At 57.5% G+C, this 24130-nt stretch overlaps 3 protein-coding genes and 1 long non-coding RNA gene across 14 annotated transcripts; 3 read left to right on the plus strand and 1 right to left on the minus strand.

Moving 5' to 3' along the window:
* Nucleotides 1-2679: 2679 nt before the first annotated feature.
* Nucleotides 2680-17300, minus strand: LOC116279709 (uncharacterized). Of its 7 annotated transcripts, none has more exons than XR_012075348.1 (5): nucleotides 16563-17300; nucleotides 9666-9796; nucleotides 9132-9237; nucleotides 7607-7767; nucleotides 2680-6538 (listed from the first exon to the last, which is right to left on the minus strand). It is a non-coding gene; the product is annotated as an uncharacterized lncRNA (long non-coding RNA). The 7 variants fall into 7 exon arrangements; XR_012075346.1 differs by having other exon boundaries at nucleotides 16230-17300; XR_012075345.1 differs by having other exon boundaries at nucleotides 15814-17300.
* LOC102539406 (myeloid zinc finger 1) lies at nucleotides 4151-12864 on the plus strand. 2 transcript variants are annotated; one of them, XM_006218679.4, is made up of 6 exons: nucleotides 4151-4286; nucleotides 5540-5975; nucleotides 6395-6578; nucleotides 7136-7206; nucleotides 7324-7444; nucleotides 11258-12864. In XM_006218679.4, exons 2-6 carry the CDS (start codon nucleotides 5580-5582, stop codon nucleotides 12691-12693), a joined length of 2208 nt encoding a protein of 735 aa, XP_006218741.1. In that variant the 5' UTR covers nucleotides 4151-4286; nucleotides 5540-5579; the 3' UTR covers nucleotides 12694-12864. The 2 variants fall into 2 exon arrangements, with proteins under 2 accessions (XP_006218741.1, XP_072822525.1); XM_072966424.1 differs by having other exon boundaries at nucleotides 4180-4286; nucleotides 5515-5975.
* Nucleotides 16968-20291, plus strand: UBE2M (ubiquitin conjugating enzyme E2 M). The gene is made up of 6 exons (XM_006218678.2): nucleotides 16968-17671; nucleotides 18853-18947; nucleotides 19061-19099; nucleotides 19213-19316; nucleotides 19626-19689; nucleotides 19775-20291. The coding sequence occupies exons 1-6, from the start codon at nucleotides 17563-17565 to the stop codon at nucleotides 19913-19915; spliced, it is 552 nt and encodes a 183-aa protein (XP_006218740.1). The 5' UTR covers nucleotides 16968-17562; the 3' UTR covers nucleotides 19916-20291.
* A 134-nt stretch (nucleotides 20292-20425) lies between these two features.
* CHMP2A (charged multivesicular body protein 2A) lies at nucleotides 20426-23804 on the plus strand. 4 transcript variants are annotated; one of them, XM_072966463.1, is made up of 6 exons: nucleotides 20588-21045; nucleotides 21708-21917; nucleotides 22949-23128; nucleotides 23202-23332; nucleotides 23417-23478; nucleotides 23538-23804. In XM_072966463.1, exons 1-6 carry the CDS (start codon nucleotides 20821-20823, stop codon nucleotides 23663-23665), a joined length of 936 nt encoding a protein of 311 aa, XP_072822564.1. In that variant the 5' UTR covers nucleotides 20588-20820; the 3' UTR covers nucleotides 23666-23804. The 4 variants fall into 4 exon arrangements, with proteins under 4 accessions (XP_072822565.1, XP_072822564.1, XP_015107037.2 ...); XM_015251551.3 differs by having other exon boundaries at nucleotides 20595-21045; nucleotides 23556-23804; XM_015251550.3 differs by having other exon boundaries at nucleotides 20612-21045; nucleotides 23587-23804.
* Nucleotides 23805-24130: the final 326 nt, after the last annotated feature.

Raw genomic sequence — 24130 nt, forward strand, 5'->3', positions numbered from 1 at the left:
TGAGAATTGGCCCGGATCTTGTCCTTGTTGACACGGATCGAGGCAACGGTGGAGGTGGCCAGCCCCAAGGCCCGGGCAATCTGCGTCAACTTCTCACCCTCCTCAAACCTCCGAAGCACCTCCAACTTCACGTGCAGGGTGATGGACTTCCGGTCCCGCTTGGCGCTGTGGCGGAGGCCAACACCGAGGGGTGCCTTCCCCAACCCCGGCGGGCAGGGGGCTGTCTTCATGCCGCCTCCCCGAGCCATGCACCTCAGCAAGCTCTCTCCCCACTGCCCATCCACGGCAGCTACCGCTGTGCCCACAACCGCAGCCTCTTGGCCTCTCCTGCCACGCCTGCCTCTGCCTGAAGAGGGGAACACATGGGCATTAATGTGCAAGTGCCCAGGAATCTGGACCACAGCCTGCCTTCCCGTGTTCTGACCTAGCGCACTGCCACTGCCTCAGGGGTGCGCCCAGTCCCTTTTCTCTCTAATGCTAAAAACACTGCGTACGCATTTGCAAGCGTTCTTTGCATCTAGAAAAGCGTTTCGCTTAGTTTTAGCCCATGAGATCAGTAAAATGTCTTTGCTCTCTTCCCCCAACAAATCTCTTGCAATCACAAGGGGGTGCAAAGAGAGTCTAGAAATCCTGACCCACCTGACCGACACTGATGAGGGGGAGGAGCATCTCCACGCTCCTCACTCAGAGACGTTAAACATCAGCGTGGGAGGCAGAACACAGCTCCTAAACTCATGCAAGTCTGAATCCCAGAAACCTGTGAATGAATTATCTTATGTGGCAAAAGGGACACTGCAGGTGTGATTAAGCTAACAATCTTGAGTGGTGGAAATTATCCCAGGTTATCCGAATGGACCCAAAATAAAATCAGAGGAATCAATGGAAGCAGAAGATTTCATTCACTCAGAAGGCAATGTGACCACTGAAGACTACGGCTTTCAGAACCAACGAGCCCAGCCAATACTTGATTTTAGCCCAGTGAGACCCACTTCATATATCTGACCTCCAAGACTCCAAGATAATAAATTTGTGTTGTTTTAAACCCTAAGTCTGTAGTAATATGTTACAGCAGTCACAGGAAACCAACACTGAAGGGAACCTCCTTAATTCATGCCGCCACCGTGGAGTACCTGGGGATATAGGAGGAAGGTAGTTCTCCACACAGAGGCCAGAATGATTCAGTAATAACTAAATCAGATCCCGTCCCCTCTCTGCTCAGCCCCTCCCAGGCCTCCCACTTCTCCCTGAGTAAAAGCTACCGTCCTCACCAGCTTTGTCAAGGGCCTCAGAGCCTCCTTCTCTCCTTTGCTTCCTCCTGACCACATTCTCAGGGCAGACTCGGGGCTCCTGACTCGGAGCCTTTACTATTGTGGCTCCTAGGCACACAGTGGGGGCCCTTCTCCGTCATCTGCATGGCTTATTCCCTTTTCTGAAGGTCTGTGCTCAAAAATAACCTCATCAGAGAGGTCCTACCCACCTATATTTTATTGTGTGTCAGTCGCACGTTGCCTGAGGGCAGGAGCTGTGCCTGTTGAGCGCTCTGCTGTGTCCCCAGGCCCAGGAAGAGAGCCTGGCACTGTGAAGGCATCCAGTGGTCACTTGCTGACTAAATTATTAAATGAAATGTAGTGGTAAAAGGCAGGCTTCTCTCACTTTGTCCCTCTTGGACTTCAAACACGTGAAAGAGGCACCTGATCAAAACAGTAAAAATGATTTTGAAGGAATGTGTGTAAAAACCAGGGACAGTTGTCTGACAGGTCTTTGTATTTCTGGAGTGTCTACAGCACCGAGGACGAGAACCATCGGGGACCCGTGGGCTGCACCTGCTTGGTGGGTGGGCATGCCTGCCTCATAGGAGACCCGAATTCCGAACCACTCACGCGCCCCTCCCTCTGTTCTTTGTTTCGCGCCCAGGCCTTCGCCCGCTCACCCACAACTGTACGTTAAATTCACCCACACATTCATTCGTTCTGTCCCTCCCGCTCTAGAACGTCTACCAACCCGCCGCCCGGGAAGGCACGAGACTACATTTCCCAGAAGGCCGCGGGGCCGCCGAAGGCTCCGATTGGCCCTTCGTGCGCATCGGTTCTCTTACCCCCACTGGCACCGAAGGAGCAGATGCCTCGGCCCTACCACCCCCCGAGCCCAGGCCCCCGCGCGGCCTGGCACCCTCACCTCCGGACCGCGACACGGGCCAGCTGCCTCAACTAGGCCGGCGGGGCCGCAGGCCCTCCATATCTCCTGCCTCACGCGACGCTTCCTGGCGGCGGCCGAGCCCAGCCTTCATCTTGTCGGCGGAGGCGGAATGTCGCCGAGCGACGACCGGGATTGGAGGAGGCCGCGTGGGCCCCGCCCCCGACGGCGGGCTAGGGGCCCCGCCTGGTCGCCCCGGAGCCTGCCGGGGAATGTAGTTCGGCGGCCAGGCCGCTGAGCGCAGAGTCCAGGAGGGGGTGCCCCAGGACGTCTCTATCCAAGGCTGGCTTTCTCGCCGATTTATTTCACTCTCCAGTCTCACCCGCCATCTACTTTCAGTCTCTTTCTGTCCGTCAGCCTCTCTATCTCCTTCCCTTCTTGGCTCTGTCTCACTGTTTCCTCTTTTTCCATGTCTGTCCTCCATTCTGGAGAACCAGATTTCTTCAGACTGTCAAAATAAAAATTTCAAAACAGCTGGAAACAAACTCAGTGAGCAGGTGATTTATTTACCGCCAGTGGGAAGTGACAGGATGATATAGGTGGTTCCGGGAAGGTAAGAGAGGAGGAACAACAGAGATGCTGAAAGAAAGAACGAACACTGATATAAAAGCGCAAAGTCGGATTATTAGTGCCCTATAGGGCAGTGGACAGGCTAAGGCATCTTAGTGTCCTGCTTAGTGTCCTACAGGGTGGTAAAAACCTTGGGGTACACTTTTCTACTGGACAGAAAGCATTTACAACCTATCAGCCTTTTACAAATTAGCATCCAACGTCACAGTATCTGGACTCTGATCAAAAGCAGTTAAGTGAAAAAGAGTCGCTTCGCTTAGGGAATCAGATGACCTGAAGAAGGCTTGGTAGAGGACGTGCTAGGGAACTCATAGAAGTCTTCCAGTCATCTTTTTTGTCTTATTGGCAAGTTTTGGACAAGTTTTCCTCAAGTGTCCCTCCAGCTCTATCTGTCTCCTTGCTGTCTATCACCCTTCTCTGAGCCTTTGAAAACTCTCGATCCATTTTACTGTGACTCTAATTTCTGTCCCTTTCTTCCTCTTGCTTATGTACTCCTGATCCTTGTCTGTCCCTTGAATCTCGATCTGCACATCTTGTCGCTGTAAATCTATTCTCCCTCTTTGTCTCTCCTTTCCTCTCCATCCCGCCCTGATCTCTCTCCGTCTTGCTAACTGTTCTGCCACACGTCTGCCCAGACCTGACTCTGACCCTCTGTCTTCTCATCACAATGTCTAGCTCTCTGAGAGTAGAAGCCCTCTCCGATGTCTTTCCGTCCTGCCCGTGTCTCTGTCGCTATGTCTGTTCACTTACGTTCACTGTCTCTCCTCGCAGCACCCCCTACCCCCGAGTCTCTGCGTCTGTCTCTCCTCACTGCCTCTCGCTCGGCATCTCTGCCCTCAACCCACCGTTCCCATCCTCTTTCAGACACTAGTGGGTACCCAGGGTTGCTCTGGAAATCAACGGCTCGGCCCACCGGTAACCATGGAGATGTCTGGGCCCGCCTACCGCTCGCGAGCACAAAGGAACGTCGCCGCCCCGCGCACGCGCGGAAGGGGGGCCGACCACACCCCCCGGAAAGGACTGGGCCGAGCCCCTCTATCAGGGCAAAAGGGGGCGAGGCTCTCCTGCGGTCCCGAGGGCGGTAGACGAGGTGGCCCAGGCTCCGCAGGCGGTTGCCATGGAGATGGGGGGGCTGACGGCGTCGTGACGAGGGCAGTGATTGGTGCAGAGTCCTGCTAATCCTCGAAAGCCCCGTAGAGAATTGAGGGAGACATGATGGGGGGCATACGCGGTTGGCGAGAGGGTGCTGCCGCCCATTGCCCCCTGAGAAGCTAGCGCGCGTCGACGGGCGCCTGGACGCCTGGACGCCTGGACGTGAGGACGGGACCGCGGGAAGACGCGGCCCGGAGTGTGACCTGAGCGTTGCGAACGACACTGCCCCGAGAAGCAGCGGGGTTGGGGGGGAGGGCAAGGCGGCGCTCAGGCTGGTGCGTGGAGCATTCTGGGAGACTTAGTCCGGCCAGGGAGGGGGAATCGGCGAGTGCGCATGCTCAGAAGCGCGGACCGGCCCGCTGAGCGCGGAGGTGAGGGCGGGGGCCCGTCAACCGGGAATGTTCGGGCGGGACCGGGGCGGCGGCCCAGGGGGACCGGGAGCGCGGGGCACGGGCCTGGGCGCTCCCCGTGGACCGGCCCAGCGCTGTCGCGCGAGGCTCGTCAATTACTGCGCGTTGCCACGGCGACAGTCTGGCAGCCCCGCCCCTGTTGCCATGGCGGCACCCGGACCTGCCGGGTTCCCTAAAGCAGAAGGTGCCCGCCAAGACTTCTGGTAAATGTAGTTTAGGAAACCTCACAGCGCTGGCCGGCTAACGGGAGGCCCAACTTCTCCCAGTGTTTCAGGTTGACTTGAAACCTTGAGGAGCGAAGGTTAGACTCACGGGATCAGGCGGCCCTCGAAGTCGAATGCACCCCCTTAATAAACAGACTTCTTCACAAAGCTCGCACCTTACCTCCTGCTGCAGGAGCAGCGCGAGTAGGGTGGGGGCAGGGCTCGCCTACTTTTGCAGATGAAGAAATAGTGATTCACGGAGGCTCTTGGCGACATGCCAAGGTTAAATGGCCAATAGGCTGAATCAGAATCTGTGACTTTGCTTGCAGGCTCCGGGTCCAGTGGTCTCTTGGGGTCTTTGTACCTCCCCCTGGGAACTCCCCCATTACCTATTAGCCCCACCTAAGTCAGGAGATGGAGGAGATAATGGGGCATTGCATGTTGTGATAAGTTGGGTTCAGAGAATGGGACTGAATGGGGGGAGGATGCTGTCTAGGGGCTGGGCCACACAGGTGATGTTGCACAGGTGTGGGGTGGGGCAGGTGGAGGGAGGCTGCCCTGTGGAACCAAGCTGGGAGCAGAAGGGTAGGAGACTTGGTGAGAGGCTGGGTGGTGCAGTGCTGGACTGGCATTGGGGGCAGCAGTGGTAGTGGTGGTGTAGGTGTCATTCACCTGGTAGGAAGAGGGCGCAGGGCAGGATTAGGTGGTGCATATAGAAGAAAGGTGGGATTTAGGGGAGAGAGGAGGTGCCTTCTGGGCCTAAGAAGCAGGGGCTACCAGAGACTCTGCAGAGGCCCAGCTAAAGAGGCCAGGGACACAGGTGGCTCCTGAAGGGCTTCTCAGTCCCACAGGTCCTTGGCGTGACCCCCTCTCTGTGCCTCAGTTTCTTCATCCGCCTTCCACTCGGGGCAGGTCTCAGGACTGAACAGCACAGCATACAGTAGGCACTCAATAAGCACTGCCACCACTGTCTGTCCTCATCGCAGCAGCCTCATCCCATTCCTCCCCCAGGGGTGGACACTAGCCTCAGAGTCCCGGCCTGGTCTTTCCAATGAGGCCCGCAGCACTGGGCTTCCCAGGCCACACACCCCCAGAAGATGAGGGGCCTGTCATGGTGAAGCTGGAGGACTCTGAGGAGGAGGGTGAAGGCGCCCCGTGGGATCCTGGCCCCGAGGCTGCTCGACTGCGTTTCCGGCACTTCCACTATGAGGAGGCAGTGGGTCCGAGAGAGGCCCTGGCCCGGCTACGGGAGCTGTGCCGCCGGTGGCTGCGGCCCGAGGTGCACTCCAAGGAGCAGATGCTGGAGCTGCTGGTGCTGGAGCAGTTCCTGGGCGCGCTGCCGCCTGAGATCCAGGCCCGCGTGCGGGGACAGCGGCCAAGCAGTCCTGAAGAGGCTGCTGCCCTGGTCGAGGGGCTGCGCCAGGAGCCAGGAGGGCCCCGGAGATGGGTGAGTCAGTGGTCCTGAGCTGAAACAGAATCCATCTCTGCCTTGTGCTGGGGGGTGCCAAGCCCAGCCAGACATTGGTCCCTTGTGGTTTAGAAGGGCTCACCATAGCAGTCAGGGTAGACGGGGTTCCAAGGCCAGCATCACTGGCCCACTGCTACATCACCTGGAGTCACAGACATGGGAAGCAGGGTGAGGAGGGAAGGAGGGCACCAGGCAGCCTTGGTTGTCGGCAGCAGGAGAGCAACTATAGGTGGCCCGTTCAACTCCTGGCTCAGTCCCTGGTGGACGTGGGTCCTTGGAAGACCCAGCGAGTCAGCACCCCTGGGGACCCGAGATAGACTGTATGCCCATGGACCCCACGCTTGCATACAGCCCAAATCTCTGTGTGAGCCCCTGATGGTGGTGGGGCATCTCCCCAGGTTACAGTCCAGGTGCAGGGCCAGGAGGTGCTATCAGAGAAGATGGAGCCCTCCGACTTCCAGCCTCTCCGTCAAACCAAGCCTCAGACTCCGGAACCTGGTCTTGAGATGCCCCCTGGGGCCACACAGGAGTCGCCACTGGGCCTTCGGATGAAAGAGGAGCCTGAGGTTACAGAGGACCCAGGTAAGGACAGGCAAGGTGGGCATGGCCCAGGGCCTTAGTGGATGGACCAGGGGATCTTGGCTGAAGCCCACTGGGCCAGTCACCTGCCAGATGGAACTGTTCCCATGCATCAGTGGACCCTACATCCCGCCCATCCAGTGGACACCATTATCCCTTGCACACCAAGCCTGACTATCCTTCCATGTCCTCTGTTGACACGGAGCTGGCTGTTGGGGTTTCTGTATGTGGGAGGCATGCAGGGTTCACTCTCCAGGGACATTAGCTAGTTGCTGGGGAGCAGACAGCAGGCTGGAGTATGGGTGGGCACAGCTGGGGGAGGACCCAAAGTGCTAGGGGCCTGTCCCTCTCTCGTGTGCCTCCCAGGCAGGTGCCAGACATGACCACCCACAGTCTCCACCATTCCCGTGTCAGCCCTTAGAGCCTCCCTGCCGTGCCTGGCCCCATGTCTATACCCAGGTCTCACCCCATCTGGACCCCAGCACTTGGCACACCACTGAGGAGGGCAGCAGGGCAGGGGACACCCTTGGGCCACCTGACCCCCCACCCTTCCTCTCCAGAGCTTCTGGATTCTGGGCCTCTAGCCAACCCCCAGGAGGCCACTTCCACGCTCCTACCTGAGGAGGCCCAGGTGAGCCCAGCACAAGCCACGCCCCCTCCCTGCGCTGGGAGCCTCAGTGGGTGGAGGTTGGGTAGGCTCCTCCCTGGGCCTAGCCAGACAGACGTGCAGTGACCACTGTGGTTGCAGGGCTGTGGGATGTCGCTGGACCCGACCTCTTCCCATAGTGAGACTGGGACTGAGGGCCCCCTGTGGAGGGAGCACCCTGGGGCCCTGTGGCAGGAGGAAGCTGGGAGCATCTTCTCCCCAGGTGAGTAACACAGGGCCCTCTGCATGGGCAGCAGCACATCTGTCCATCCCACTCCTGGCCCTGTTCAAGTGGCCCGTGAGCTCCTCTATCCCCTGGGTATCCCCTGCCCCGTTCAACCTGTTTTAGCATCTTCTGCCCTCAAAAGCCAAGCCCTCCACTCACCTCATGCCCCCTCCAGCTGCTGCTCCCACCACAGTGAAAACTCTGAGAGCAGGACTTGTGTTCCCCAAGCCCCCATCCTCTCTCAGTGCTGCTGTCTTGGGTGGCCCCCGGATTCCAGGCTGGTATCCAACTGATGGGTGCTGGGGTAGATGGGTTGGGGTCTGGCAAGAACAGCAGGTTAGTGAACAGGGTGGGCAGGCAGAGGGACCCTGACACAGCATAGGGGTCAGGCTTTGTCCAGGACCCTCCGTGATCCACCTCCCACACCACCCCGTCTGCTGTCACCCAGACAGCCTCCCCTTCCTCCCTGTTCCCTGGACCCTCCTTTCTTGGTTCCCTCCCTTGTCCTGCCAGAGCTTCCTGTCAACTTTGGTGCACGAGGTTGTTCTCAGATATGTTACGTAGCAGGAACAATTTGTCTAATGCTCCACGTTGCATTGAATTTTGGCTGGATGAAGCATTTTTTTATTATTAACTCAGTCTCAAACCTTTTTTTATCACCACTGTTGGTGAGCCCTTTCAGTCTGAAATTCCATTTTTCAGTTGTGGGAAACAGGCTTGAATTGTTTCTTTGATTTCCTTCTCCTCTGTTGTTTCATTCTCTTATTTCTGGAATGCCTGTTACTTGGTTATTGGCCTCTTGGACAGGTCTTCAAATGTTCTCTTTGTTGTGATATCCCATCATCCCTTTCTTTCTGCTCTGTTTTCCAGAAAATTTCTTCAGTTACATCTTCCAGACATTCATTTGAGACTTTCTTACCTACTATGATAGTTTTCCTTTCCAGGAGTGTTTTTATTTCCTGAATGTTCATTTTTATAACTACCTTCTGTTGTTACTTATAGCTGTAACGTCTTTCCTTATTTTTCTGAGGATGACAATAACTTGTTTTTTAAGCTTTCTTCTCCCAGTGTGGTTTCTGACTCCTCCAAGTTGTCTGCTTATGTGTAAGACAGGGGACCACAAATTTGGCAGCTCTGAGCAGGTGGAGGAGGACCCTAGTGGCCAGGACAACTAACCAGGGCAGGGAGGGACATGGGGGAGACCTACCTCTTGGGGGACATGAGAGGGTGGGGGAGGTGCATGAGTGGATGCTACTGGAGGATTCATTGGGCAGTCTGGCTGGGCTGCCTTGAGTCAGCCTTGCTGGGAGTATCTTCAGTTCCTTCCTCTGAGTGTTCCCAGAAGGCACTTCGAGCCTCTTGTCAGCATCCCAGGAGAAAGGCTGGCATCTCAGCACCCAGTGTGACCTCCCTTACTCCCACGACTTCCTCAGTGCGGCTTCCCACCCTCAACCCAGCCTTTTGCCAGGATGGGAGAAGGGCTCCAGGATAAGGGTTGCAGCAGGGCCCACGGCCTTCTCAGAATTCTGTGCAGACATAGTCCAGGGTAGCTCCGTGCAGGGACCCTGCCGCTTCACCTGCATGGCCCGAGGGACCTGGTACCTTCAGCTCCTAAGCTTGTCCAGCCTCTGGGGTAAAACAAGTTGACTTTTGTCAGTTTTCTCCACTGCCAGCTCATATTCACCTTCTCCAGGCTGTTCCACAGTTACCATTTCCCACTTGCTTTCCTGAGCAGAAAATGTCAGGGTTTTGTTTGTTTCCTCTTCTCTTCGTCTTTGTGGACTTTATGCCTTGAAGAAACACAAAACAAAACCTTTATTGTGGTTTTTAATGTTGTTTCAGGATGAAACAAATTTAAATAGATACCATTGTTACCCAGAATTCCCCACGTGCTGTGTGTCTTGTTAGTTATTAGTTAGAGTCTGAGCTCGTTCCTTTCTCATAAGATCCTTGTCTCAGGGATGTGGATTCATCCCTTGGACCATCAGGTCTGTAGGCGGCTCCCCTTACCCTCAACTCAGCGTCCTCTGTGCACCCGGTGTTTTCATTGAGAATGTTTTTTCAGGCCTTTTGTTAGGGGAAGGGGTGGTAATCAAGTTTATTAATTTAATGGAGGTACTGGGGATTGAACCCAGGACCTCGTGCATGCTAAACACTTACTCTACCTCTGAGCTGTACCCTCCCACCCAATCATGAGAACATTTTGAATAGCTCATACATCTACATGTTAGGAAATTTAAAAGGCACAAGGGAGTACACAGTGGAATGCCCCTCCCCTGCTGGTGTCACACAGTCCTGCTTCCCAACAGCTCGCATCACCAGTTTTCGGTGTGTCCTTCCAGAAGGATTCTGTGTATAGAAAAACAAACACAAATTCAGACGTATACTCGTTTCCAGTCTTTAAAACATAAATCAATACTTAATCTTCACCTGTTCCACACCTGACATTTTCCAGGCATCTTCCCACCTCAACACATGGCAGCCAGCGCTCTCTCTGGACGGCGGCGTAGAGCCTGGGTATGGTCACTAGGGGCACCCCTGTTTATCCGCCCAGACTCCTACTGACATTCCTTTGGGTCATTTTTCAGTGAGAACCGAGAAACCACCTACACAGGTCATTTCCCACAGGGGAAACACAACTGTCAGAGAAGTACCTAGAAGTGAAATTGCTGGATCAGATTGTGGGAAATTTGTCATTTTGATGTATTTTGCCACCCTGGCTTCTGTTTATGCTCACCAGCAATGCACACAGATGCCTAGGTTCCTGGAGTACAGCTCTAAGACACAGTTTTCTTATTAGGAGGGGACTGGGCATATTTTAAGGGATTTAAGCCTCAGTTACATTTCCTCTTCCTGTCCTTTGTCAGGTCGTTGGTTTTTCTTGTTGATTGGTGGGCGCTGTTTACTTTCGTTAACTGGCCCTTTGCCTCTGGAGAGTTTCTCAGTTTGGCATTCATTTTTTGACTCCAAGGTTGTTTTTGCTGAGCACAAATGATTGCCTCTGATGCAGTATAATTTGTCTGAGTTTTGACAGCGTACGTGTTTTCTGTCACCTACGGAAGCCCTTGCTGCTATCTCAGTCTCCCTGGTTTAACTTCTTCGGGGCTTCCTCCTTGTCTATTGCCTCCGCCCACACCTCCTCCCTCACCCAACCTCGTATGATGGCCTGCTTACAGCATGGCTGAGACCTGCTCCTTTCCTCCAGACACCCACCCCTCTTTGATCACAGGCAGGCCCAGGGCTCCATGTGCCATGTACATGCCATGGCACCCACGTTCACATTTCTCTGAAGACTGGGCCCCTAAATTCTGTGCCACACAGCCTGCACGTGGTGTCTATCCCTCAGACGCCCCGTGGGCATCTCAGGCAAGGCACCACAGGCAAAAGTCCTGGCGCCTGTATCCCCTGCCTCCCTCCCGTCCCTCATTCCCTTCCTGTTGGCTCCACTTTTTCAGCCTCCCTCAGACCAACCCACTCCTCTGCATTTGTGGCAACCATCATCACCTAGACAGTGCAGTGGCCACCTGCCCCACTTTTGCCCTTCCAGAAAGGCAGTTTTGCAAACCCAAGTCAGATCTACAGAGGTCATCCCCAGCTTTTCAGTCTTCCACTTCCTGCAAGGTTCTGTCTTGTTGTCACCTCCTTAGGAAAACCTGCCTGGATAGAATCCCCGCCCCAGCAGCACCACGTCTGTCCCGCCTCCTTGGTCAGATTCAGGTTGCTCTACTTGATACCCTTTCCCCAGGGCTGGAGTGGGTCTGGGGACAAGTGGGTTCCATCATAAGTGAGGGGTCTCCTTGTGCAATGCAGGATTTACACTCCAGATGGACAGTGTTTCTGTTGGCCCGGGCACTGTGAGCCCCCACCTCCACATCCCCTGGGACCTCGGCGTAGGCAGCCTCACAGGCCGACTCGAATCGCCCTCCCGCGAAGGTGGCTTCTCACAAGCGCTTGTGCTCCCTAGCGGCCCAGTAGCTGAGCAGGGCCTCACCAATGACGCCTGCCAGGGCGTGGGCCCGGGGCTGGCCGCTGCTCGCTGGCGCGCCCCCAGGGGCCGGAGCCGGGGTCGGGGTCGCCCCAGCACAGGCGGTGGAGCCGTGCGAGGTGGCCGTTGCGATGTGTGCGGGAAGGTGTTCAGCCAACGCAGCAACCTGCTGAGGCACCAGAAGATACACACGGGAGAGCGGCCGTTCGTGTGCGGCGAGTGCGGCCGCAGCTTCAGCCGGAGCTCGCACTTGCTGCGCCACCAGCTTACTCACACCGAGGAGCGGCCGTTCGTGTGTGGCGACTGCGGCCAGGGCTTCGTTCGCAGCGCGCGCCTGGAGGAGCACCGGCGCGTGCACACGGGCGAGCAGCCCTTCCACTGCTCCGAGTGCGGCCAGAGCTTCCGGCAGCGCTCCAACCTGCTGCAGCACCAACGCATCCACGGCGACCCCCCAGGCCCCGGCGCGACACCTCCCGCGCCTCCAGGCGCACCTGAGCCCCCAGGCCCCTTCCCGTGCAGCGAGTGCCGTGAGAGCTTCGCGCAGCGTGCCGTGCTGCTGGAGCACCAGGCGGTGCACACTGGCAACAAGTCCTTCGGCTGCGTGGAGTGCGGCGAGCGCTTCGGCCGCCGCTCAGTGCTGCTGCAGCACCGGCGCGTACACAGCAGCGAGCGCCCCTTCGCCTGTGCCGAGTGCGGCCAGAGCTTCCGGCAGCGCTCCAACCTCACGCAGCACCGGCGCATCCACACAGGCGAGCGCCCCTTCGCCTGTGCCGAATGCGGCAAGGCCTTCCGCCAGCGGCCCACGCTCACGCAGCACCTGCGCGTCCACACAGGCGAGAAGCCCTTCGCCTGCCCGGAGTGCGGCCAGCGCTTCAGCCAGCGTCTGAAGCTCACCCGCCACCAGCGGACGCACACAGGCGAGAAGCCCTACCACTGCAACGAGTGCGGCCTAGGCTTCACGCAGGTCTCCAGGCTCACCGAGCACCAGCGCATCCATACGGGCGAGCGGCCCTTCGCCTGCCCGGAGTGTGGCCAGAGCTTCCGGCAGCACGCCAACCTCACACAACACCGGCGCATCCACACGGGCGAGCGGCCCTTCGCCTGTGCCGAATGCGGCAAGGCCTTCCGCCAGAGGCCCACGCTTACACAGCACCTGCGCACCCACAGGCGCGAGAAGCCCTTCGCTTGCCAGGACTGTGGCCGCCGCTTCCACCAGAGCACCAAGCTCATCCAACACCAGCGTGTCCACAGCGCGGAGTAAAGCCAGTGCCGGCTGCACCCACTCTCTGCCTTCACCTTGGTCCTCTGTGCAGGAGCCTGGGTGCAGAATACCTACCTCACAGGTTTGTTGTGAGGCCTGCGAAGGCATGGGTACCAGCCCATCCTCTTAGGGCCTGGCGACCAGTAGGTGCTCAATAAACAGCACGCAGAATCTGCGTCTGGATCTTCACCCAGTCGGTGCCCCCCTATCCGCGTGGGTACCTGTCTGCCTACCTCACCCATCCACCACTTCCTCTGCAACCACACAGTTCCAGTAACAGCCATGGCCCCTGCAGTGGTGGCCCCTCGGGAGGCGCCTGCCCAGGTCTTGGGGTGCCCCCCCTTGCACCGGGACTCCTGTGCTGTTTGTCCATGTTGCCTTTGACCCACATCTCCGCTGGCCAAGCCGACTACCAGGGGAGGACCTGGGCTGTCACAGCTTTCCCCAGCCGGCCAAGGTCATCAGGCACAGCAGAATTATCAAACTGGTGCCCAGCAGGCTGGAGCGAGCCTGAGGATGTGTTCATGAAATTTTAAACCTAGGAAGGCATTTCCTAGGTGTAAAAGCTTCAAGGTTGTATCTGGGAATTCATATTCTTGTGGGGCTTTCCCCCTTTCCCACATGTTTACTACCCACAGGTGCTGGGGGTGGGGGGAGCTTAGGATGGGATGGCATCCAGTCTGAGAACCAAAGTTGGCTGCAGGCTCAGGGCCAGTTCCACAGCCCTCTAGTGATCATTCCCATTGTGGGCCGTTCTCGCCCCTCCCTGGCCCCGCACACTGGGAGGTCTTCATCAGGAGTACATTCCATAGCAAGTCAGGAAACACAGCTGGCAGCAGCTTACATAAAAACTGACAGACGCTGCCAGTGCATGTTCAGTATCCTGCAGACTCGAGGGCAGGTATCTCTAGAATCCTCCAGCCTTTTCCTATGCCATTGCTTCTTTTGCCCTATCTTCCCCTTCCATGCCTCTTGACACAGCCCCCTACCCAACCAGTGGGTGCTGTTAGTGCCAGAGACAAGGAGTAAGAAGCGGTTCCAAAGAGGGGGTCTTCATGCAGCAGGGTCTGGCTTGGGACTTAAACCCCACTTTAAGCAGATGTCAGGCTGCCCTTGTCCTAGACGGTTCCAGGAACAGCCTTTCCAGGCCTGTGTGTCCAAGCTTCTTCCAGAAGTGCAGCTGGACCTTCCCTGGCCACTGTAAGTCACCCTGACCTCCACAAGACTGGCCCTGGATCAGGGAAAGACAAGCCAGCCTGAGTCAGGGGCTTCTACCCATTATGCTAGGGAAGGTATGCTCCCTGCCTCGGCCCCCTTCCTCCCCTCCCTACTCCTTTCCTCTCTCCACCTCCCTGCCGGCCTAGTCCCATCCGGACCAGAGCCACTCTGGCCTCCACTGTCTCTGGCAAAGCCAGCACTTCCCTCTGCAGGGGCACGCCTGTGTGGCACAATCCAGGGCAGGGGAGGGCCGGAGGTCCCCTGGGCCCTTTGACAGCACTCACTGTTCTCTCTGACCACAAAGGGGATTCTAAGAAACCTGGTCTGGGATAGGTAAAATCAGAAGGGAGAGGAAGGTGGGGAGAGGCTGGGAGTATTGCATCAAGGAAGACACATGAATGAACACTGAGTCAGCTAGTGGTCTCCGGTTGGAGGAATGTTGCCAGAACTTTTAAATCCTGTAATGTGGACTTTCTACAAGATTGTGTGATTTTTATAATCACAAACAAAAAGAACAAGAAAGCTGTCATCTTTGATCACCTTCATGTTGTGAAGAACATGAAGGGAAATCTGTGCAGATAGAGCTACTTAAAAACATGATACTCCACACAGGAAAAATCAGGACAAACATGAAAAACATGGAGACATTCAGCCAGGGCCCCACACCAGAAGCTGTGAGAAGTCCATGGACCTACCTGCCAGACCAGCCGAAAAGAAATAACCATGAACAGCTATGTGAAAGCTGCCCATGAGAGCTCCTTTCTGCAGATGGCCTGGGACACCTCTGTACTCTTAATTATGTGGCTGTAGGTTGAAAACCCAACTGTTACCATAATGTGAGCAGTGCTGAGGGCTTGGACAGATTACCACTCAGCCCCACCTGGCCAGAGCCATGGGAGGAATACCCAAGCACTGGTCATCCAAGAAAGCTACAACAGTGCCCAGCCACCCTGTCCCTGGGCTGTCTGTACCTGAGCCCATACTGTTCTCTCCCAAATCTATCCAATTCTCTTCACCCCTGAGCTCCATTCTGATCCCAGCCATCCATCTCCAGCCTGGATGCCCACAGCACTCAACCTCCACTCCCTGCCACCTCCTGGTCCCTCATTCCCAAAGCAGATCCTTTCTTCCCACTCCCAGAGGCTACTCTACCACCCTGAGGTGCACTTTCACCCTCACAACTCGCCCAGCACGTTCTGCCTAGTCTCTCCAAGGTACTGGCCCCAGCTTCCTTCAGGGCCTTTGCACATGCTGAACCCTGTGCTGCCTCCTAAGAGGCTGCAGGCCCAGGGGCTACAGGCACCCTTGCCACCCAAGCCACCTGTGCCTCTCTGCCACTTGGGTTGCCATGAGAGTGACAAGGAATATACAGCTTAGCTGCACCACTTCCAATCCTGCCCCAGTTAGGCTATTGCCTCCTTCCTGGTCTGTACACCACGGCCCCCTTTGCCCAGCACTTTGTTGCATGCTCAAGTCTTCCCCACCAGATGGCGGGGAAGCCACAAGATCAGATATCACACAAGTCTAGCTTTGGTTACTCCAGTGTCACCTTTCCAGGCAGTGAATATCACATCCCTAGATGGGACCTTAATTAAAGGGCCTCAGCAACTGGCCCAAGAATGCACACATGAATCAGACTGGGCAACAGAAACCACCGGAGGCTCTGGCTGAAAACTGCAGAATGGTCATCAACTCTCATGTGGAGACGTCCTATACAAAAAAAGAATCATCAACAGCAGCAGCAGCAAGAGCAGAGCAGGTGAGAAGAATGGAGAGGAAGGGATAGAGGAAGAGAGAAATTAAGTCTGAAGGGGCTCTGTGGGTCCCAGGATCAACCATGTCTGAAGCGTGAGACCCCCTGGGATGGTTGCAATCATATCAGCTCTGGGTATTAATCCTCACCTCGGCGCCTCTCCAGCACTCAGCTCTCAAGGGAGTGTGTAGCTAGGACGAGCAGAGGGCTAAAGGGGGCGCCTGGGATGGTGGATGGAGAACGGAAGGGCCAAAAGGGGGGACAGCTGTACAGACACGGCTGGGCTCAGTCCACGGGGCCAAGGACGCCGAGGGTACCCACGCAAAGCCTCCGAGGAGGCTGGGGCCGGGATGGACGTCAAACCAAAACCCCAAGAGTTGGAGACGACTCTCCGGGATGAGGATGGGGCCGGGGTCGTCAGCCAAGAGAAAGCCAAGGACGCGCCTGCCCGCCCCCACCGCAGGCCAGGCTGGGCTGCCGGGACTACTCCCATAGTGCTCCAGGCGATCTTCCCTGGTGGCACGTTGCCCCAGTGACGGGATGGGGACATGGGCAGGAGCCTCACTCGGACGGGGCTGAGCTGAAGGGCAGAGCCGGGCCCCTAGCCGGGAACCGCCGTCAAAGCGCCGCTAACCGCCTGATGGACAGAAGTTGCAGACCCGCTCGACACCGCTTCCTCCAGCCCGGCGAGGCAGGCTAAACTCTGATTGGAGCGGAGGCTGGCCCGCCCACACCGTTGGCGCAGAAGGCGAAGGTCGTAGGGCGCCTCCGCTGGAACTTACGACTCGCGCCGAGAGCGGCGCCGCCCCCACATTCCGTCCTCCAACTGTCAGTCCGTATAAACCTCCACAGTGCTTACCACTCTCCGGTACAATGCATGTTTTATTTGTTAGTTTACCTCAACCAGAGTCTCCGCGAGCGGGTTCTTTGGGTTTGCGATGGGATGTGCTGCACCCCGCACCCGCTGGACAACGCCCCTGGCCTTGTCCAGGCTCTGGCCCACGCCCTTGCCCTTGCCCAGGCTCTGGCCCGCAACGATCACCCAGCCTCATTCTGTGACCTCCGGGGGCAACTATCTCGTCTGTCCCACTTCCGACGCCGTCTGCACGCTTGCAAGTGGGAATGGCTGAAGCCGCAAGTGAAGCGACCACATCTGCCCCACTTAAAGATGGCGGCGGCACCGCCCCTCCCCAAGACCCCAAGGCGTCCCCGGAAGTGACCGCGGGACGGCCCTCACTAACGGAAATACCCGAGCCGAGCCGAAGGAGCCCGATCCCCAAGTCCCAACGGGGCGCTACACAGGGCGGCGGCGGCTGCGCAGGCGCACACCGCAGGCCGGGCGGGAAGAGCCGAAGCGGGCAGGCGGCGGAAATATCCGAAGTGGTGGGGCGCCCGAGGCCGTTGCGGACCTCCCCGCCGAAGCTGCTGTTACCGCGGAAGCCCACCGTCCTCCAATACAGGGCCGCCATCACCGCGGCCCCCGCCTCCCCTTTCCACCTCGAACCAAACCCCCCTCGCGGAGGGTGCGAGTGAGCGGGCCAGCAGCGAGGCCTAAGGACCCCGCGTCAGCAACCTCAGCTAAGCCTGAGACCGGAGCGGGCCAGTGGGAGGAAGGAGCGGCGGGTGGGGGCGGGGCCGAGCGGGCCCGAGAACAGCCGAGTGGGCCCGAGCGCCGCCGAGCGAGCCCGAGGCGCCGGGCCAGGCCGGAGCCGGACTACGGGAGCCGACGCGGGCCGCGCGGTGGGCGCGGAGCGGCGCGGCAGGCCGGGCGGGCGGCGGCAGCAGCCGAGGAGGCCGCGGCGGCGGGTCCGAGTGGCGGAGGCGGCGCGGGCGGCGGCGGGGGGCCGGGTGGTCGGGGTCCCGGGCCCCGCAGCGGCGGCAGCGGCGGCGGCGGCAGGATGATCAAGCTGTTCTCGCTGAAGCAGCAGAAGAAGGAGGAGGAGTCGGCGGGCGGCACCAAGGGCAGCAGCAAGAAGGCGTCGGCGGCACAGCTGCGGATTCAGAAGGGTACGGGGTCGGCAGATGGGGTGGGGGGTCGGAGATCAGCGCCTGGGTTGGGGTGATGTAGAAGTCAGGTGTGGGGTAATGCGGTCGCCAGGGGTCAGAGATGTCAGAAATGGGGGGCCGCGGATGTGAGAGGTCGGAAATCAGGGCTTGGGTATTGGGGGATCAGGATTGGTAATACAGTCAGTGGACGGTCAGAGATGGGGGGACCGAGGAGGGTATTTGAAAAGCCAGGCGTCTGAAATTAGGGACCAAGAATCTGAGGGTCAGGCGGTGGAGGAGGGGTTACCGGGGGCTCTAAGAGTCAGGAGGTCAGACAGGAACCTGGGTGACAGGCACAGGATATAGGGCTAGTGGGGGCTGGCGATGGGGGGTTGACGTGGGAGAAGATTCAGCGTATTAATGCTGGGGTCACTGGGAATCTGAGAGTCAGAGAAGGTGAAGTAGGTTCCGGGGCCTGGGATTCGGGGGGTCACATGGCAATTTGGGTTTCGGGGTGACAGGAGAAGGAGGGAACGAAAGTGTGTACCAGAGATTAGAAGTAAGAGTAAGGTTGGGTTTAGACCATCATGCTGGAGATGCTGATAATCTTATAATCAGAGTAGTATAGGGTAGGAGAGCTGGAGACTCACAGATCTGAGGGTCAGATGGGAACCTGGGTTTGGGATGACAGGCAGAGAGAAAAGTAGATGGATGGTGGGGACCAGGGTTTGGTTGGGGGATGATTTATTTAGGCTATGTGGTGGGGACAGGGTCCTTGAGTTTGGGCAGACAGGTGGGTCTCCACTAGAAAGTGGAGGTTATGGCCAGGGATCCTGGGTTTGGGGTAGTCAGAGGCTCCTAGGGGCCACATGGGAGTAGGGACATTGGGGAATTGGTCGGGGGGGTCCCAGCTGTTGGGTTATGGGACTTAGGGCTGTGGATTCAGAAGAGTCGGAGCTTACCCTGGGCCCAGAGTTGAAGATGCACATTGAGGGTGTACTGTAAATCCAGAGAAGCCTGCCTGGAGACTGGGGAGCAGAAGGAGTAAGGAGAGGGTTGGAGATGTGGCCCATAGCCCAGGAAAGAGCCCTGAGGGTCCTGGAGGAAGCAGTAGGGGCTCTCCTGGCACCTGCACCTGCCCTGAGCACCCTCCTCTCTCCCTTTCCGTTTCTTTGTTTCCCTTTTCTACTGTGCAAACACAGACATAAACGAGCTGAATCTGCCCAAGACTTGTGACATCAGCTTCTCAGATCCAGACGACCTCCTCAACTTCAAGCTGGTTATCTGTCCTGATGAGGTGAGGGCACACTCAACTGGACTCCCAGGCACGAGCAGGTGGTCCCACCTCAAGTAGGGATACCTGGTTCGCCTGTAGGAAAGGGTCCTAACTCCTCTTCTCTCCCCTCACAGGGTTTCTATAAGAGTGGGAAGTTTGTGTTCAGTTTTAAGGTAAGTCCCAGGTGGGCAGCGGTGGCTCCTGGGGCTGAGGAAGCAACAGCTGAGGCCTCAGCCAGGCACTGCCTGGACACCTATCCACCTCCCCTCTCTTTTCCTGGAGCCAGGTGGGCCAGGGTTACCCGCATGACCCCCCCAAGGTGAAGTGTGAGACGATGGTTTATCACCCCAACATTGACCTCGAGGGCAACGTCTGCCTCAACATCCTCAGGTGAGGGCATTAATGAGCCCTCCACTGCTCCCCTAGTCCTGCCTGCCCAGCTCCCCTCATGGCCTTGTACTGCACCAGTCTCTGTCCCTTCTATCCCACTTGTGGTCTGTGTCCCTCTGTCTCTTCATCGCCACATTTTCTTTTTGGTGGTTTGACCTTGGCTTTCTCCCTGGCCTGTTCTCTGCACCCTTTCCCTAGCCTCTCACATCTACACTATCCTGTGCCCTGGGCCCGACCTGCCTGGTCCCAATAGGGCTTGTGGTGACGGCCCACTTACCAGCCCCTGACCATGATGCTCTCTGCCCACAGAGAGGATTGGAAGCCAGTCCTTACGATAAACTCCATAATTTATGGCCTGCAGTATCTCTTCTTGGTGAGTAGGGGTAGGGGGCTGAGGAGGGGTGGAGGTTGGCCCTCTTCCCCTTGGGTTTGTTGACCCCCACCCATACTGGCCACAGGAGCCCAACCCTGAAGACCCACTGAACAAGGAGGCCGCCGAGGTCCTGCAGAACAACCGGAGGCTGTTTGAGCAGAATGTGCAGCGCTCCATGCGGGGTGGCTATATCGGCTCCACCTACTTCGAGCGCTGCCTGAAATAGGGTTGGCGCAGACCTGCCCCTGCCAGGGCCATCAGCCCTGGCATCCCCTGCAAATATTTATTGGGGGCCACAGGTGGGGGGCATGGGGCGGTCGGTGGGGAAATCCCATGCCCTGGCCTGCCACCCCTCCCTGCCACCCGCTCCTAGTTATTTTTTTTTTTTAACCACCATGTGATTAAGGTCGGCGCTGCCTCCCCCGACCCGCTCAGCGATGGGAAATGAATTGGCTTGTCTAGCCCCCCGCTGGGTGCTATCCAGCCCTCCTACTCTGGGCTCTGGGGTGGGTGGCCAAGGGGACTGGGTGGCTGGGGACCCAGCACCCCACCCCTACACCACTGGAGGTCCCACCAGGCTATTAAAGGGGAATGTTACTGCATGGCTTCTGCCTCTTCCTTTTGTGGGGTGGGAGGAGCAGGTGATGCCCACCAGGGCTGCTACAGCAAGAGTGGTGGGAGTTCTTTGGTCACGTGTGGTATTGGGGCACCCCTCAGCAGGCTGCCCAGTGCCTAGGGCAGCCCCAGGAGTGGTGACAGGCTGAGTGGGATGAATCCCACCCTGGGACAAGGGAGGGGCAGGATCCAGTAACCAATGGCTTCTTGCCCGGTGAGGCAGCATAGTGGAAAGCCCACACCAACTCCTGCCCTGCCCCCCTTCTACCGTGAGGGGGCCAGTGGAGTAAAACCCTGCCTGGTGCTGCCAGGTGCCTGGGGTCCAAAAGCATTGGAGGCTGGGGTCCCTTAGATGAGCTGGGCCCTACATCGGGCGACGTGGTGGGATGCGGAACCTCGTGGGTGGCTAGACCGAAGGTGCATCAGCTCCGCGGGGATCGGAACGCCGGACGTAACTCCTAGAGGCGGGAACTGAACCTGTGGAACGCGGAGCCTAGGGCAGTGAAACGGAAGCTGATGCGCATGCGCCTGGGTGTCGGCCTGTCCTGGGCGTGTGCGCACGCGCGCTCTTGTCCCCTCCCAGCATTCCAGGCGGGGCGTGTGACGTCAGGTCCTGTAATCCGGAAACGGCGGCGACGGCCGAGGCGACCGAGCCGAGGGGCTGTCGTTGGTGGGCGCTCCAGAGATCCGAGGGAGAGGAGCGTGACCCGGAAACGGAAGCGAGTCCCTGTCCCAGCTCCGGTGAGTAGCCTCTGCCCGGGCGCGGGTCCCGGGTGGGTGTGTGGGCGGTGGCGTATGAGGGCCTCGCCCCTTCCTAGGACTCTGCCTCATCATCTGGGTCCCCTACGGCGTCCTGCCTGCGGTGCTCAGGGCCCCCAGCTGTCCCCCCAAGGCTTCCCTGGGAGAGCAAGGCGTCCAACACGTATAATCCCGTCCACAGTACAGGGGTCCCCACCACCCCCAGCCATATTTTCTGCACCCAGAGTCCCTCAGCATTCAGAATCTCCAATCCGAATCTACACACTCGCTGTCAGCTTCAGAGCCCCCACACCCACCCTAGTTTTGTTACTCGGGGCCTCCACCGAGCCTGCGCTTCTGTCAGGGCCCTCTTAACTTCCCTGTTGTTGGTGCTCAGGGTTCCAAATGACCTAGTGTATCCACCCATATCCACCTCCAGTCTTGGTTCCCCGGAGGCTCCAGGGCTTCATCCTAGGGTCTGGAGAGGGAGGCTGAAGCCTTGAACCTCCGTCGGGGCACTGTAATAAAGGAGGGGCTGGGGTGGGTACCTTGTGGATGACTTTCAAGTCTTGTCCCCACTCATGTCCCCGGGGCTACCCCATGTTCCAGTGTGACCCCAGCTCTGTCTCTTTGCCTCCCTGCGCCCCACGCCACCCTGCATCTAGGCTTCACACTTGTCTCCAGCACACCAGTGGGCTCCCGTGGCCATGGACCTGTTGTTTGGGCGCCGGAAGACACCAGAAGAGCTGCTGCGGCAGAACCAGCGTGCCCTGAACCGTGCCATGCGAGAGCTGGACCGTGAGCGGCAGAAGCTAGAGACCCAGGAGAAGAAAATCATCGCAGACATCAAGAAAATGGCCAAGCAGGGCCAGATGGTGAGCTCAGTTGGGCAGGGGCTGGGACACAGGGCTAGGTGCTGTTGCTTGGTCAGACACTGACTGTGGCAAAAAGGACAGACAAAAAAAACAACAAGTAGGTGCTTCTAGGAAAATGGAGTGAAGGGTGAGCAGGGCTTCCCTAGTTTCAGGGTCCTAAAAGTCTGCCTCTGAGGAGTTAATAGAGGCAAACCTCAAGTAGTTAAGAGAGTGAGCTTGTAAAGATCCAATCGTCAAGTTTATCAAACAGATGGAGCAACAATAATGTTAGATAAAGAGAGTGGTAGGCGAGCTCAGAGGGGTGGGTGTAGGCCAGGCTTCTGGGAATTGTGGACCACAGTGGGAGCTAAACTGAGTCAAAGGATTTATTTCAAGAGATGAGGTCGGGGGAAGGGTATAGCTCAAGAGCACATGCTTAACGTGCATGACGTCCTGGGCTCAATCCCCAATACCTCCTCTTAAAAAACAAACAAAACCCTCCTAATTACCTCCTCCTCACAACAAAATTAAATTTAAAAAAAAAAGAGAGAGACGAGATCAGGAGGCCCCGGAGGCCAGTGAGAAAAGATACGGACACACCCTGAACTAGGAGGGAGCTAAGCCTCTGATGGGTGATAAGTTTTGGCCTGAGCAGCTAGATTTGAGAGGTGCCCGTTCCTGGGACAGGCATGGCAAGAAAGGTTTGGGTTGGTAGGAAGTCACAAGCTGAGCATTAGATATGTTAAGTACTTCAGGATTTAGAAGCTGAGGTGTGGGCATGTGTGAGGTGGAGGGAGAGATGTTCTTTGGCCAGGATAGGAATTCAGGAATGGCTGTTGACTTTAGACATGGAGAAAAAAGGACTTCTGATCAGAGAAATGAGAAGCTTACAGAGGAGTCTATGCAGTGGTGGCCCAAGAGGCATTAGGGCATAAGGGAGAAGTGGCCACTGGGTTTAGCACACAGACTCTGAAAGCCTCAGTGGGAATGGTGAGATGGGAGTGAGTTATACTCCCAAGGCTCGCTCCCTGCCACCTCTGTCCACTCCTCAGGATGCCGTGCGCATCATGGCAAAAGACCTGGTACGCACGCGGCGGTACGTGCGTAAGTTTGTGTTGATGCGAGCCAACATCCAAGCTGTGTCCCTCAAGATCCAGACACTCAAGTCTAACAACTCAATGGCGCAAGCCATGAAGGGCGTCACCAAGGCCATGGGCACCATGAACAGACAGGTGCGCCTCTCCCGATTCCCCTCCCTACCCCGGCTAACCTCAGGGACCAGACTCACCCTCCTCCCACTTCCAGCTGAAACTGCCCCAGATCCAGAAGATCATGATGGAGTTTGAGCGCCAGGCGGAGATCATGGACATGAAGGAGGAGATGATGAACGACGCCATCGACGATGCCATGGGTGATGAGGACGATGAAGAGGAGAGGTTTGGAGACACCGGGTCGGGGGGTGGGGATGGATGCCTGGCCTTCCGTGTACTTGACCCTCAGAGTTGTGTTTTCTTACCTAGTGATGCCGTTGTAGCCCAGGTGCTGGATGAGCTGGGCTTGAGCCTGACAGATGAGCTATCAAGTGAGTGCTCAAACCATGGGCTGTCCCACCCACGCCCAGCCCAACCCTTCCTCTCCCAGCATTATTCCTTTCTGCAGGGGCTGTCTTCCTAACTCCCACTCTCTGCAGACCTCCCATCCACTGGAGGCTCGCTCAGCGTGGCCGCCAATGGGAAGAAAGCAGAGGCTGCAGCCTCTGCCCTAGTTGATGCAGATGCAGACCTTGAGGAGCGGCTCAAGAACCTTCGGAGGGACTGACCCCCTACCCTGACCCCCTACCCCCTACCCCAGGGAGGATGGCCCATCATTTTCACTATACCTTCAGTAATAAAAAGACATTGAACACTAGTTCTTGGGCTTGTGTGACTGCCCTGGTGTAGGTCAGGCTGGGGTCCCTTGAGGTGGGAATCATTCAGCCAAGGTTTAGTGTGTCAGGGTATGAGATAAGGAAGACTAGCTTGTTTCCAGGTTTGGGCAGGGCTGGACAGGACAAGCCCACCCAGGGTTTTCAGGACTTGGGAGGTGAAGGCATTGGCTCAGCACCCCTTCTGGTCCTCCAACATCTTGGTCTCAATACCATCATTCCCAAGATGGTAGGGTCCCCAGATACCTTGGTAGGATGCTACAAGTCCAGGCCTGTCTCCCAGGGATACAGTGCCCAACTCGGCTCAGCC

Source organism: Vicugna pacos, chromosome 9, assembly GCF_048564905.1.
Source record: "Vicugna pacos chromosome 9, VicPac4, whole genome shotgun sequence".
Lineage (NCBI taxonomy): Eukaryota > Metazoa > Chordata > Mammalia > Artiodactyla > Camelidae > Vicugna > Vicugna pacos.